Here is a 13,787-nt window from a genome sequence, read left to right as displayed (position 1 = left end):
ACTCAATCCCACTGTCCATGTCACCGACAAAGATGTTGAACAGGACCGGTCCCAACACCGATCCCTGAGGGACACCGCTCGTTACAGGTTTCCAACTGGACATCGAGCCATTTACCACAACTCTTTGCGTGCGGCCAGTTTTTTATCCACCGAGTGGTCCATCTATCAAATTGATGTCTCTCCAATTTAGAGACAAGGATGTCATGTGGGACAGTGTCGAATGCTTTGCACAAGTCCAGGTAGATGACATCAACTGCTCTGCCCCTGTCCATCAGTTCCGTGGCTCCATCATAGAAGGCCACCAAATTGGTCAGGCAGGATTTCCCCTTAGTGAAGCAATGTTGGCTGTCACCAACCACCTCGTTGTTTTTCGTGTGCCTTAGCATGTTTTCCAGGAGAAACTGTTCCAAGATTTTGCCAGGCACAGAGGTGAGACTGACTGGTCTGTAGTTCCCCGGGTCTTCCACCTTCCCCTTCTTGAAAATGGGGGTTATATTACCCTTCTTCCAGTCATCGGGAACTTCACCTGACTGCCAGGATTTTTCAAATATGATGGACAGTGGCTTAGCAACTTCATTTGCCAGCTCCTTCAGGACCTGTGGATGGATTTCATCAGGTCCCATGGACTTGTGCACGTTCAGGTTCTTAAGATGGTCTCGAACCTGATCCTCTCCTACAGTGGGCCTAAGGTCTTCGTTCTCACAGTCCCTGCATTTGCTTTCCAAGACTTGGGTTGTGTGGCAGAGCATTTGCTGGTGAAGACTGAGGCAAAGAAGTCATTAAGAACCTCAGCCTTCTCCAAATCCATGGTAGCCAGTTCTCCTGATAGCTTCTGGAGAGGGCCTACATTGTCCCTAGTCTGTCTTTTATTTGCTACGTATCTATAGAATCCTTTCCTGTTATCTTTTACATCCCTTGCCAAACTTAATTCTAGCTGGGCCTTAGCTTTCCTAACCTGGTCCCTAGCTTCTCGGGCAATGCTCCTGTATTCTTCCCAGGCCGCCTGTCCTTGCTTCCACCTTCTATAAGCTTCTTTTTTCCCTCTAAGTTTCCTCAGCAGCTCCTTGTCCATCCATGGAGGTCTCCTGGCCCTCCTGCTGCACTTTCTTCTAGTCAGGATGCAACACTCTTGAGCACGTAGCAGGTGATCCTTGAATACCGACCAGCAGTCTTGGGCCCCCCTGCCCTCTAGGACTGTATCCCATGAAACCTTACTAAGGAGGTTCCTGAAGAGGCCAAAGTCTGCTTTCTTGAAGTCCAGGGCATATTAAAAGAACAGTCCTAACCAGAAGACAAGTTTACTCCTACATATGCCTAAGAAGTTATGGAGAAAGAAAAAAATACACAAACACTTAACCTAGCTGAAAACACCTCTTCCATGTTAGGTAAGTATGAATAAAAAACATCTCAAACACAAGCAATGAAGTCTGAAATTGTTTTCCTTAAATCTCTGCTTACAGATGACTTCTCCGCTCAACACCACAGAGGCAGGACAGAAGATTCTGAAATGAAAGTGCATTTTGTTGCTGCTGGGGTGCTTATAAGGAAAAACATGCCAATTTTTACTCCAGTAGAATCACAAGTGCAAGCTAGTTCTCACTTAGCTGTTTTAAAAGGTCATTGAAAAGATCTTGCCAGTATTCATCTTGCTCATAACAAATTACTGTAGTGCATGATTTTGTAGATGTTTGAAAACAACCTCAGGACTGTTTAATGAATACTGTAATAAGTATGGCCAACCCATCAGAAAAACAGAGGTTATGTATTTTATTTTAAAACAGTGCAATTAAGGAAGTTTGTTCTTCTAAGGGTTCCACACTTAAAGATGGACAGAAAATGTATCCACATGTGAATATTTCATCCCAGCATTCTTAGTTAAATATGCATGAAGAATTCAGATATTTCTCTCTGATAACTGAAGATACATTGGAGGTACAGTGACTGAGTAGTGAAGCAGCACAGTATTAGTTGTAGCGTAGTGGGCTGCTTCATCTTATCAGTGACCATGGGATAATGTGCTGTCATGCCTGTTTTATCCTCCTACAGTGATAGCAAGAATTTTCACTTGAACTTTTATTATTTCTGTTATTGCTGTAGCACAGCACAGTATTTTCTGAAGCAATCAAAATGTCAACAGCTCCTTTTTTATCACTGAAGATAACTGTGGACCACACAATCGTTTGAGGGGTGGCACTTGATTTTGAAAGACCTCACATCTGAGTAGAAACATGACCTATGAGTTGCTCCAAGATGTAAGCATACTACTTAAATCATGGGCAGTGGAGGTAGAAGGAGAGGCAGGGGGAGGGACACACAACAAGATGGTTGCTGCCAACTGGATGTTACCCTCCAGTGCAATACATTGTCAACACTGTAAATTCAGTCATGACACACAGACCTTTTTACAGGAGTGACCTAGTGTTGCCAGATGAGCCAAGTACCAGTTATTCCTTCCAGAGACTCATGTTGCTAGTTGGTCCTCTATATTATAAGGCTTCTTAAAAACTTCAGTTTGCATATGCTGTGTTTTGTTCCAAACAGCACATGAGTTACAACTAAGACAATGATCTCTAGGAAGTTGACTAGGATGACAAGAGTAAATTGTCTAGGAATTGATAACTTGATGCAAAAAGCATTCTGGCACAAGATGACAGGATGTATGGCAAAATAGTATGGATCAGGAGAATAAAAAAGCATAAAATTCAGAGTTGAGAGGGATTTCCTGTTATCAGCTCAGAGAGCAAAGCATTCAGTTCCGCCAGAAAACAAAAAAACCTCATCATCTTTGCAAACTCTTAAAATGGAAGAATGCTCTGCATCTTTTCCTCTATGACAGTTAAGGACATTATTTAAATTGCAAGTCTGCTCATGAACAATTTCAATAAGCATGTTTTTGTGTTGACAGCAGCTTTCAGCTTAAATAGCGAGAAGGGGGAATGGAGAAAAAACATTCTCCCTGCAAGTACTAATTTGAATAAACATTGTGAAGAGCACAGTTTGCACAGTTGTATTAGTCAGAAATGGACCTAAACGTCTGTTGCAAAGGGAGCCTGCGTCCTGATCTAATTACCTTAAGACTGACTAACATACATAGCTATATAAATCTAACAAGCCTAGGCTTGAGGGGAGAATGGATCCTTGGATTCAGTCATCATCTTTAAGAGTACTACATTGTTAACACTGATAGAGAACAACCTTAGTTATTATTCACTAACATGTCATTAAACAGAAAGAGACTTCATTTAGTACTCTACTCATATTTTGTTCACCAAAGTATTATTAATCTCCAGGGAAGATGAACACCCTCCAGACAAAAAAAAAAAAAAAAAAAAAAAAGAAAAGGAAAAAAAAACCCATCAAAAAAAAAACACATAAAAATAGATTAGAAAAAAAAATAGTTTTTGTTGGATACTGTTTCTCAAGTTAAGTATCAAGTTAAGATAATATACCAAGTAATAAGGCAGAACAGCAAAAGTTACTATGTGGCCACCTTAACAACTGATGATCCTACAGAAATGTTAGGTCACATACATTTTTTGATTTTTTTAAAATTATTATTTACATTTGGACACTCTCATCTGGACATTCAAAGCAGATGACACTTTAACCTGCCTGGTGGAAGGATAATAGACTTAGAAAGTGTTTGTATGGATCTAACCTTGCGTGCTTTCGGACAATGGAGACTATGCTGCCTAAAATTGCAAACTACAGGAGACGTACATTTAAAACCAGAAATTTAAGAGTGAAGGAAGGGTTTTTATAATTTTATTTATGGCTGGCAGATGTGGGAGTTTTCATCCACAAGCATACCATGAAGTTATTCAGTTTGCTTGTAGATTTAGACAATTGGCATCATTAAGGAAACCCTCAGCTGTGAATCAGGGAAGAGTTCTATACTTGGCATAGGAAGGAAACTTCAAGAGTCTACTTTGTTTCTCAAATTATCACATCAATAGGGGACATTTTTGCATCAATGTTCTCCAGCCAGTGGAGATTTTTTCCCTCAACATCTTTTTCATCTCATCTTAAGACACTGCTCAGAGTTTGAAAAACATAGTTACCCATAACAAACAGGCATATATAGATACATGTTACATCTTGCTGCTGAAAACCTGCCACTGGCCTTTATATAAATTCAGAGTATACTGTTTTATATATCAGCAACAAAAGCATGCGTTACAAATAGCGAAGGCTGCAGATGATAGTATCAGATTAAAAAGTCCCACAAAAATGTACATACGTTATTTCTGTGTTCCTAGAGTTTTTCCCCAATTGCCATGCATCAATTTCTTTGATTTATGCTTAAAAATCCTCCTAGTAATCACTCTCAGTTTATATAGAAACTGTGACAGACATTTTTAGATAACATACTTGTATTACCATAATAAAAGCCAAACAGGAACATATGTTATGAGTATTTAATATTATGGTTATATTAAAAAAAATAAACATTTTCCAGGAGTCAGTGTTTCTAATTAAGCTTCTTGGGTTTCCAGCTCAAATGTTGTCATCAGTATACGATAGGATAATCTTATCCAATTTTCCTACCACTTTAGGATTTTATTAAAAAGATCTTCAAATGACTTAATTTTTTTTATAGAAATTCAACTGTGCTCTGATGTCTGCAATTTGATAATTTTACTATATAGCTATGATTATGGTAATAAAACATTTAACAACTTCTTTACCTTATCTAATACTAGCATGCTAAGTAGGAAGTGTACTCTCAGCAAGAAACTTGCTGAATAGATGTCATCTGTATTACCATACGGACAAACAGAAATTGCTCAAAACCTTTCAGTAACAGAATTTTGTCCTATTAAGAAAGAGTTTTTAAAAATGAAATTCAATTTGTGAGTAAATATATTTTTGCATGAACTTTCTTTCTAAACTTTGGAAACCAGAAAAATAAATGGCTTTGTGTTACTGTCTAAAGATAAACCCGACTTTAAAAGACATGCAAAGTCTTAAAAGAAAAAGGAATATATTCTACTTTACCCAGCAGCACACATGCAGGGTGATAAGAACAGGTGTCCATATTAACACAATAAAAACTGTCTAATCTGCAGAGAAAACTCTGATTTAAAGATCATCTGAGATTATGATCACAATTATATTCCCATTATATACTACTAGTATTAAAAAAAAGTTCATTTTTTCAATCAAATCAAATGCCATTAAAAAAAAAAAATGCCTGCTGAGAAAAAAATTCATCTGTCTGGTTTTGCTCAGATACTGATTAAATAGATCAGTACCCAGAGAAGGTCGTACAGCTTTTCAAAAATGCTTGTCACAAGCATATGAAACGCTGCACTAGAATTTCCATTTTTTGAGTTAAATAGCTAACTGCTGAAATTTCAGAAAGAAGAATTGTTCATTTCTGGCGTTGAAAATTTAGTGGAGTTCTAATTAAGGAAATTTCAAAATAACAGGTTTTCCAGCTTTTTGACTCAAGAAGTTCAAATGAACATCAAGTGTCAAACAGGGCTTTGCACCTTTGGCTGACAAGTGTAGTCAGCTGAATCAAACGCTTGAGAACCAGATTAATATTGATACTGCTGTATGTTTTCCAAAACTATTTAGGCATTTATAGTTGTAAGGTATAACTTTCAGACACATTGTGTAAACGATTATGCAACTTGAAATACTTGCTCTGAATGCTTCTCTGCACAAAGAATGAAAATCTTGCTCATCTGTTCAAGGCTTATATCATGCACAATCAATCACTATTAAGACAGCTCACACAAAAAGTGTGACGTTAGAGCAGTACAGAAACAAGAAGACAGAAAACACTAGAAGATTATGGAGGCTTTACAGGATGTTTTAGGATGAATTTTAGCCTTCATTCTACCTTTCCATTGACATGCTTTCTTTTTGCTAGCTTTCCCTAGACAACAGAAACAATCAGTATTCCTCTGTTGGTAATAATTTCACTGGCAGGGAAGTACAATTGATGTCTACCATACAAAGTGATAAAATTTCCATAATAATATGGTTTATCAATATCTGAAGGTATTTTCAAATTGGTCAAAAAATGCAACTCCAGCATGTTGAAAGGTTATCAAGGTAATGTAAATAAAACCTAACTCTATAATTTCTTAAATAAATCACAAAACTCTTGAGATCATGTATTGTTCAAGGAGCTACATTTTTATTAGAGTAGATACAACTGAAAACACTTGAAAAAATCTTGTTACTAAGATTTTCTTTTCTGAAATTTTTGCATATAAAACCTTAAAGTATTCATGTATGAATCTTTTTTTTTTTCTTTCCTTCCCCTTTGTCCTTTTTGATCTGCCTCCTATCACTTCCATGCTTGTTGCATACTGTAAAAAGGTTATGCCTACCCTCTGTCTTTGGTTTTACCCACAAGATTATGACAGCAGCTGAGAAAACAGGCACATGCTATTGGTCCTTTGCAAAATGCTGAATTACAGTACTCCATGTAATTCATAAGAATTCATGCCCTACTTTTTGGCAGCCAGTGACCTGCAGGTGTTCCCTATACAGCATTTAGCAATTAAATCTACAGTACATACTAAAAATTATTAACTTCCAGAGTAAGATCAAGGATTTATTTTTGATTCTTGTAGGTTACAGATTTTAAGGCTGTCATTCTAAAATTTGGTCTTCTAATAGTAAGACTACTGGGCAGTAATTACTTGCTAGGCTTTTACAAGGTTGTGAGTTGTAAAAAAAATCCTTTCTGCTAGGGCAGCCTTATTTACCACCTCTGATAAGTGACACATATTTATACTGCCTTGTATCAACATCAATAACAGCAAGACAAGTTCAGTGGTAGACCTACACATCTCACTTTGAAGGCTGCACTTCATACTGAATATGCTGATAACTTTATCAAACAGAAGCTTTCTGTATTCTTCAAAACTATGTCTTTAGGAAATGGACACACAAAGCAAGAGAGTGAACAATATTTTCCTTTTTAAAAAGCTTTAATTAATTACTTCTGAAGGCACAAGAGCACAACTAGTATTTATAGCACTAGCACCAAGAAATCAAAGTTCAATTCCCACCTTCAAAATGTGATGTCAAAAATTACTCAGTGAAACGAGATGCTTGCTCCAAACTGCTCCAGAAAAAGCCTTCCCTGAGTGGAGCAAACTACAGTCCAGGGTCACCAGAATCATTATGCAGTTCTGTAGTCAATGGATGTCTCAGGTTAATTTGTTTTCTCATTATATATTTTCATTACACATACCACCCATTCTACATGAACACCACAGACCCCTACTGAAAATGACTTTGGCTCTAACCTACCAGGAATCTTTTTGTTGAAGCTCATTTTTCCCCTCAAATCAAAAGGCTTGCCTGCTGTGCAATTTCCATAATCCCTGTTCGGAAAGCACTTTTTTCCCCTCTATTATGGGTAAAAAATTCAATTTGTCAACTCATCAGCAAAAAACTCCATCAATGCAGCTATCAGAACAGAATTTTTCAGATATAATTACTGAAGGATCATGTATTGATATTTCAAAAATGATAAAAAATGAGTCTGTAAATTTTAAGTGTATTCAAATGCAATCAGGATGTGAAGAAATGAAGTAGAGCTACTGAGTTACAATAAAACTCCAAGTAACTCCACCATGAATATATCTATCATTTACCCCACGGAATCTAAGAGACATACAGCAAACCTTTATATGGAATTTAATTTAGCATTTTATTGTGGATTTTCATTTTTACTGTTGCTGTTATATTGAAAAAAAATTTCTATTTTCTTTCACTCTTTGGTTTTGGTGAGTTTGAAGCAGCCAGATGCTGAGGCAACTGGCACTGTTACAAACCATAATGGCAGATTAAAGTTACTTACTGATAGAGAAAGACAATCTTTACTGGACCACCTGAAAAATTAATAAAACTGCCTCAGCTTAGTAACAGAGCTGTTCATTAAATGAGGACATGTTTCAGAAGGATAGGTACACGTGAATGTATATTTGCTCTCCAGTAAAACTAACTGTGGTAAATAGAATCATGTAAATGCAATATACAAGCTGACCAACATACTGTGGTTCAGAATGCCTCAACAAAAAGGGACTGTTCTTCGGGGGAAATGAAAAGCCGTCCATCCCTTCCTCACAGCATTTTCTCATTAGCAGACATTTGAACTCCAGACTGTAACTTTCCCAAGGGAAAAATACATTCAAACTGGTACTGACGTTACTCTTAGATGTTCCAAGAAAAATTACTTCAGCCAGACACCTGCTACCCATCCTCTTCCTAGCAGTCTGCAAACATACCATTCTTCTCAGGCAGATCTCAGACCAAAACCCAGCCTTATTGTAGGGAGTTTTTTCTCTATTTAATCACCTACATACACCCAAAGGTGTGGGAGGGTGGGGAGAATGCCAGCTGCATCAAAACCATCTTGTGAAACAGAAATGTAAGTTCTCCAGAAAAAATGTAATACCCACAACTAAAAATCATTCCGAGAATAAGAAATACATCAGAACTATAGATTGGGAAGAAAATTAGTAGTTATTTATTGTAAAACATCCTAATGAGAATGTACTGTTGCTGGGTTTATTTAATGAGTATTAAAAACGCTTCCTTATCAGTTCTAATTGCATAATAAATTCCTTGCATTGTTTCCAGAATTAGCACTAGAATTAGGAAAAACCTTGCTGGATTCTCTTTTAATTGAGTTCAAATAGATGGTTTAATTTCTGAAATGCTAATCTACTGCTGTGAGTTCTATATTTCATGGCACTTTATTTTTGATTGACATTGAGGGCTACATTTACAAGGCAAAGCCAATCTTGCTCTCTCCAGGAACTGATGCAGGCAGCATAGTACCCCCCTGCCATATTAATATCAGACTGTGAATCACAATCTAGTGTATAGGTTTACCCATGATATATCATCCTCACTTCCACAACTTCAGCAAAGAGACTGCATCTTTACAGACTACTGCCTCCCACTATCTCAAAGCATAATGATTGCTTTTATTTAAATTAGTAGTACAAATCTAGGCTGTGACTTCCTATTACTTAGTTTTGCAAACCTATTTCTTTAATTATTCAGTAAATGAACATAACAATTTAGCGCAAGAGAAACTGTTGCACAGTTCTCTTCATACTGAAAAATAATAGAAAAAACCTTATCTGTTTACTAAGATGCAGTCGAAAACCACTAAAAAGCTAGATGAAACAAATCGGCACTCTAAGAGACAGGCCTAGTTAATCTCACATTCTTTTTTCTTCAAATAATTTTGATGGTGGACTGAACATACCTATATACCAGATAAAGACTTCAGATTTGCATAATGAAAGTAATGAAAATCAGAAAAATAAATGTGAAGACATTAAGACTTCTAGTCAACCTGAGGTGTGATCCTACAAAATTTCTGAATCAAGGTCTTGACAATAAAGTAGCTCAAGCATTATTTGGTATGAGATTTTCTTCTCTTTAGAGAATTTATGACCTATCCATTGAGAATTACAATCATCTGATGGGACTGAAAGAATAGTGTTCTATATCTAGGTAGGTGCCTGAGGAGAGATCAGAATCTATAACTTTAGACTTTGGTGATTAACTTCTTAGAAAACATCACTGCAACAATAATAAACATGCATGATTTTTGTGAACACATGGTCTTTTACCTTTTGGAGATTTAGTCACATAAACATTTCTAACAGTGTGGGCAACAGAGCCTACAATGGAAAATGGGTTCATAAAGCAAAATACTCTGGGGTATTTTTTTTTTCTGAATAAAGACTTTATTAGCAGCTTGAAGCAGAACAAGGGATTGCCACCAGACGTACTGAAAACCTTATATGACCTATGTCCTAAGTGAACAACATATCAATCAGTTTCTCTCAGATTACATGTTAAGCACAAAATTACTGGTTCGACAATTCTCGGTAAAAGTAATTGATGATTTAATGAAGATCTAAAGGTTAATTAAATTAGAAAGAGGAGTTAGTATATAGTTGCTTATTTCCAACATTTGTTTCTCCCCTTAAAAAAAGCATGTCCATACATTTTACAGTTCATGAAGACAGATGACTCAGAAAATACATTACGCCAATAATTAGACTGTAGAAGGAGTAATATTTATGGGAAATTTGTAAACATTTTCATAGCTGAAAATGAAATAAAAAGCACTCCAAATTGCCATGACAACGAGTTTCTGGCTTACTTTGCCAAGCATGTCTGGGTATGCAGCTTATGCCTGAAAAACTTTACGCTAAGAAACATTTATAGCTGCTTGCAGAATTTCACTGGAAGAAATCAGGAACTACATACGGGAGAAACAGAAGCAACTCTAAACAGTCAATGGTGCTACTGCAGTGCAATAGCTAAGGAAGCAGCAGAAACTCAAATGTATTTTCATTCAGTCATTTAGAACTTGCATAGACAAAATACGTATTGATTAGGATATCAACGTGCAATGAATTATTTTAGATAGAAATAAAAGTCCTTTACGTTGCTGTTTATTTCCATGACAAAGCTTACAAATTACACTGGGTGAGCCAATTGATCTCAGATATCTGCATAGTTAAATGCTTGTATAATCAGAAGAAAAGAGTACAAATGAACTCCCCATAATCTAACTCTCACAAAACTGAAGCTAAGAACTATAATGACATGATTTCCAGCTTTCTCCTATGCATCTTACATGAAGATGGATTACAGCATCAAGTATTCCATAATCACCAAAAGCACGTTCGATCTTTGCTTTTACAGAGCTGCTACAATGCATGAGAAAACACATGTAGAGTTTTCTGGGGTAAGGCTATAAATATTCTCATGTATTTCCCAAAGGAAATTCAAAGTTTTCTACAGCTGAATAAATCGGTTTTCAAATTATACAAGTCATCCTGATACTGTGCTTCAGTATTACAGGTAATTATGCCCATTCCAATAGCCTGTGTTCTCTCTTTGCCCCCTGATGGAGATCACAGAGATGGGAAATGCCGTATGGGGTTTTTTGTTTGTTTTGTCTGTTGTTTTTTTTCAAGGTGGGAGGCACTAATCTCTGCTGAAGTAGAAATACTTTAAGATTCAAAACAACAGCCTATACACAAACCTGTCTTGAAGCTGACAATTGTATATGGCAAAAAACCTAGATGTATCTTTAAAATATTTTGGAGGACCATGAACGAATATAATTGTGAATATAGAAAGATAGCTTTTTGTTCAAAAGAATAACCACAGTTTTCTCTAATTAGCTGGACAGAGAAAACAGATCTGCCTTGCACCTAGCCCCAGACAAGAAGGATGAAGCTATAAGGGCCTAGAAGGGATGAAGCAACAACAACAGCAACAAAAGAAAATTGAGCTAGGGCCCCAAATTAGATTTACAAAGCTTTCCTGCTCAGGAGGGGTAAAGCGGGTTCATGTATAGATAAACTCTTTACATGGAGAAGTGTTGCTATTTCTGTGATAACACTGAAAAGCCTTTCTACCTGAAATGCAGGGCAGCTCGCATTCAGTTAATATTAATTTTCTTGAATTTCTCCATTCTGCACAACCTTTAAGCTAGGTCAGCCTTCTGCTAGGCAGGCTGAAAAATGTTACAGCTATTCTGATATCAAATCTTAGAGTCAATCTTTTATTGCCTGTCAATGGGGAAAATCTACCCAATTCACAGTAACCCAGAAAGTGGTCTCTCATCCATTTGAGATCAGAGAATGGTGCCCTCTGTTCTCTAAGGGTGTTCCTCTATCTCCTCTCCCAGTGGAGCAGAACCATGCCTAAGCCTCCCACCCCTGTATCTGTCTGAAATCAAACTATTAAAAGTATGCCATCTGGAAATACAGTTCACATCAGTCATGCCTATTTTCTCATTAGGAAGCCACAGTACTCTTTTTAGTCCCTAAAAGTCCTGCATGCACTATAACAATTGGTTTAGTCTTTAGGAAGCAATAGAGCAGGAAGAGAGGAAGAACTGGATCCTGGGAAGTTTTCTTATTCCTCACACCTTCACCAGGAGAAAAGAAAGGAGGCATTTTCAGGAGGCCAAGAGTGCTGCTGGGCTGGAAGGAATCCACAACCATTCATATCATTGAGGCAGAAAGTTTGGCACACTTGAGAGAAAGCCTTGAACAATGTGAGGCTTAGCAGCAGCTGGTGCTGGTAGCGGGAAGCTGGGCAGCCTTGACACAAGACAGGAGAAGCTGGGAGCAACTCGCAGGGCAGGCAGGCAATCAGCAAAAACTCCACCTGCCCCACAATGCCCACTTCTGTATTTTCTGTGAAGTAATGGAAGACAATTGAAGTGAATCTACTGGATGCTAACTACCTAAAAATACAGCTCTGTGGTCATCCCATAGCACTAATAAACATAAAAGATTGCCATGCGTTCATTACTTTGAATAAACAAGTAAACAGACAGAAGAACATTTTAAAACAAGGATTCTCAAGCAGAAAGTGTCATGCTTTACTGGCAATAATACAGGTTATAAAAACCATATAAGGTACTTTCTCTAGAGGATTTTGTCAGCTTTATCCATACTATGCTCCAGAAACCAGGAGTACAATGGCAAGACACTCAGTTGGGTTTGGATAACAGGGAATAGGCAGACCTGTCCAAAGAAGCTGCAGGAGCAACAGGTTCATCAATGGTGAGGGATCTGCAGTATCCCTGGAACAGTGTGAGGATGACACTGGATCCAGTGAAGCATGGAACAGTGCCAGTTTTTTGTCAATTGAGGATCAGCTGCAGACAATTTAAGAATCACTGTTCACCCATCCATTACTGCCATCAGCAGCAGAACTAACATAGCAGGAACTCTTAAAAGTTTTATGAAAATTCTCCCTGGCAATAATAGGACATGCCTTTAACAAAGCTGGCAAGATGCATTAAAGCTGTCTCCCTCACAATTATTCCTAGCCTGGTAAAGTTACATGAGGAGAAAGTGAAATGGAGAAATTTGGCATGGAAACATCTAAGCAAAAAATACATAATAAAGCAGATCTTGGTAACATATGTTTCAAGACCAAATCCAACATCTACTTTATTTTTTAAAGATGTATGTACTATCAGAATTATATTCATTTTTAGAGGTTCTGCCATGAATAAAACATGTATATTATGAACATTTTCCATAAGAAGGCACTGAAAACATGTTATCTATAAGGCGGCTATAAAAACACAATCAATTATCACCAGAATTATTCTTTCAAATGTTAGACAGCTTGAGGTATAGCTTATTGCAAAGCCTAGAGCCTTTGCAATGAAATCTGTATTCCAGCGGGGGGGGGGGGGGGGGGGGGGGGGGGGAGGGAGAACAACTAATTAAAAGAAGCACTTGTAGAAACTGCTTTTTAATATGATATTGTGTTAACTGATTACATAAACCCTTCAAGTCAAGAAATGGTTTAGTCGCCCACATCATGATTAAACCATCTAGTGGAAATTGTATTTATTTTGCTTATAGGTACATTTCTCTTTCCCCCTCATTCTATGTGTGTGTCTTTATGTATGTTGTTACAGTAAGACATTTAATCAAGCCCTTTTGAAGTGGTAGAGTGGAAACAGCTGTTTCTGACAATGTGCTGCTGACATGGGGTTTAAAGCTGTCATGAGCTCCAGACTGCAAGCAGCACTAATATGTGGTTGGGATGGTAGTGACTTGCAGGTCACGGCAGCTCCTTGAGGAATGCTTCTAAGCCAATCAGCTCAAGGTGGTGGCTCAAAGTCTTAAGGCTCTGGTGAGATCTCTTTCATTTTATACTCAAGGTCACACTTCAAAGAGCCCTTTCTTCTCAAAAGCCATTGGCCATATGTGGCGGTTCTAGAGCAGCTTTTTAAACATTGGTTG

At 37.4% G+C, this 13,787-nt stretch overlaps 1 protein-coding gene across 2 annotated transcripts in view; it reads right to left on the bottom strand.

The window, feature by feature from the left end:
* Positions 1-13,787, bottom strand: part of TMTC2 (transmembrane O-mannosyltransferase targeting cadherins 2) — a 279,242-nt gene that overhangs the window by 32,267 nt on the left and 233,188 nt on the right. Inside the window, exon 12 of one of the 2 annotated variants that reach the window (XM_030479698.1) lies at positions 9,753-12,215. The exons of the other annotated variant lie outside the window; for it this stretch is intronic. Coding sequence (XP_030335558.1) covers positions 12,171-12,215 — 45 coding nt within the window. The 3' untranslated portion in view covers positions 9,753-12,170. Of the gene's footprint in view, positions 1-9,752; positions 12,216-13,787 lie in introns of those variants that run through there. 2 annotated transcript variants of the gene reach the window in all.

The sequence above is a fragment of the Strigops habroptila genome, chromosome 3 (assembly GCF_004027225.2).
Source record: "Strigops habroptila isolate Jane chromosome 3, bStrHab1.2.pri, whole genome shotgun sequence".
In the NCBI taxonomy this organism is placed as follows: Eukaryota; Metazoa; Chordata; class Aves; order Psittaciformes; family Psittacidae; genus Strigops; species Strigops habroptila.
The sequence above is the reverse complement of the archived record's forward strand: the minus strand, read 5'-3'. Positions and strand labels throughout refer to the sequence as shown.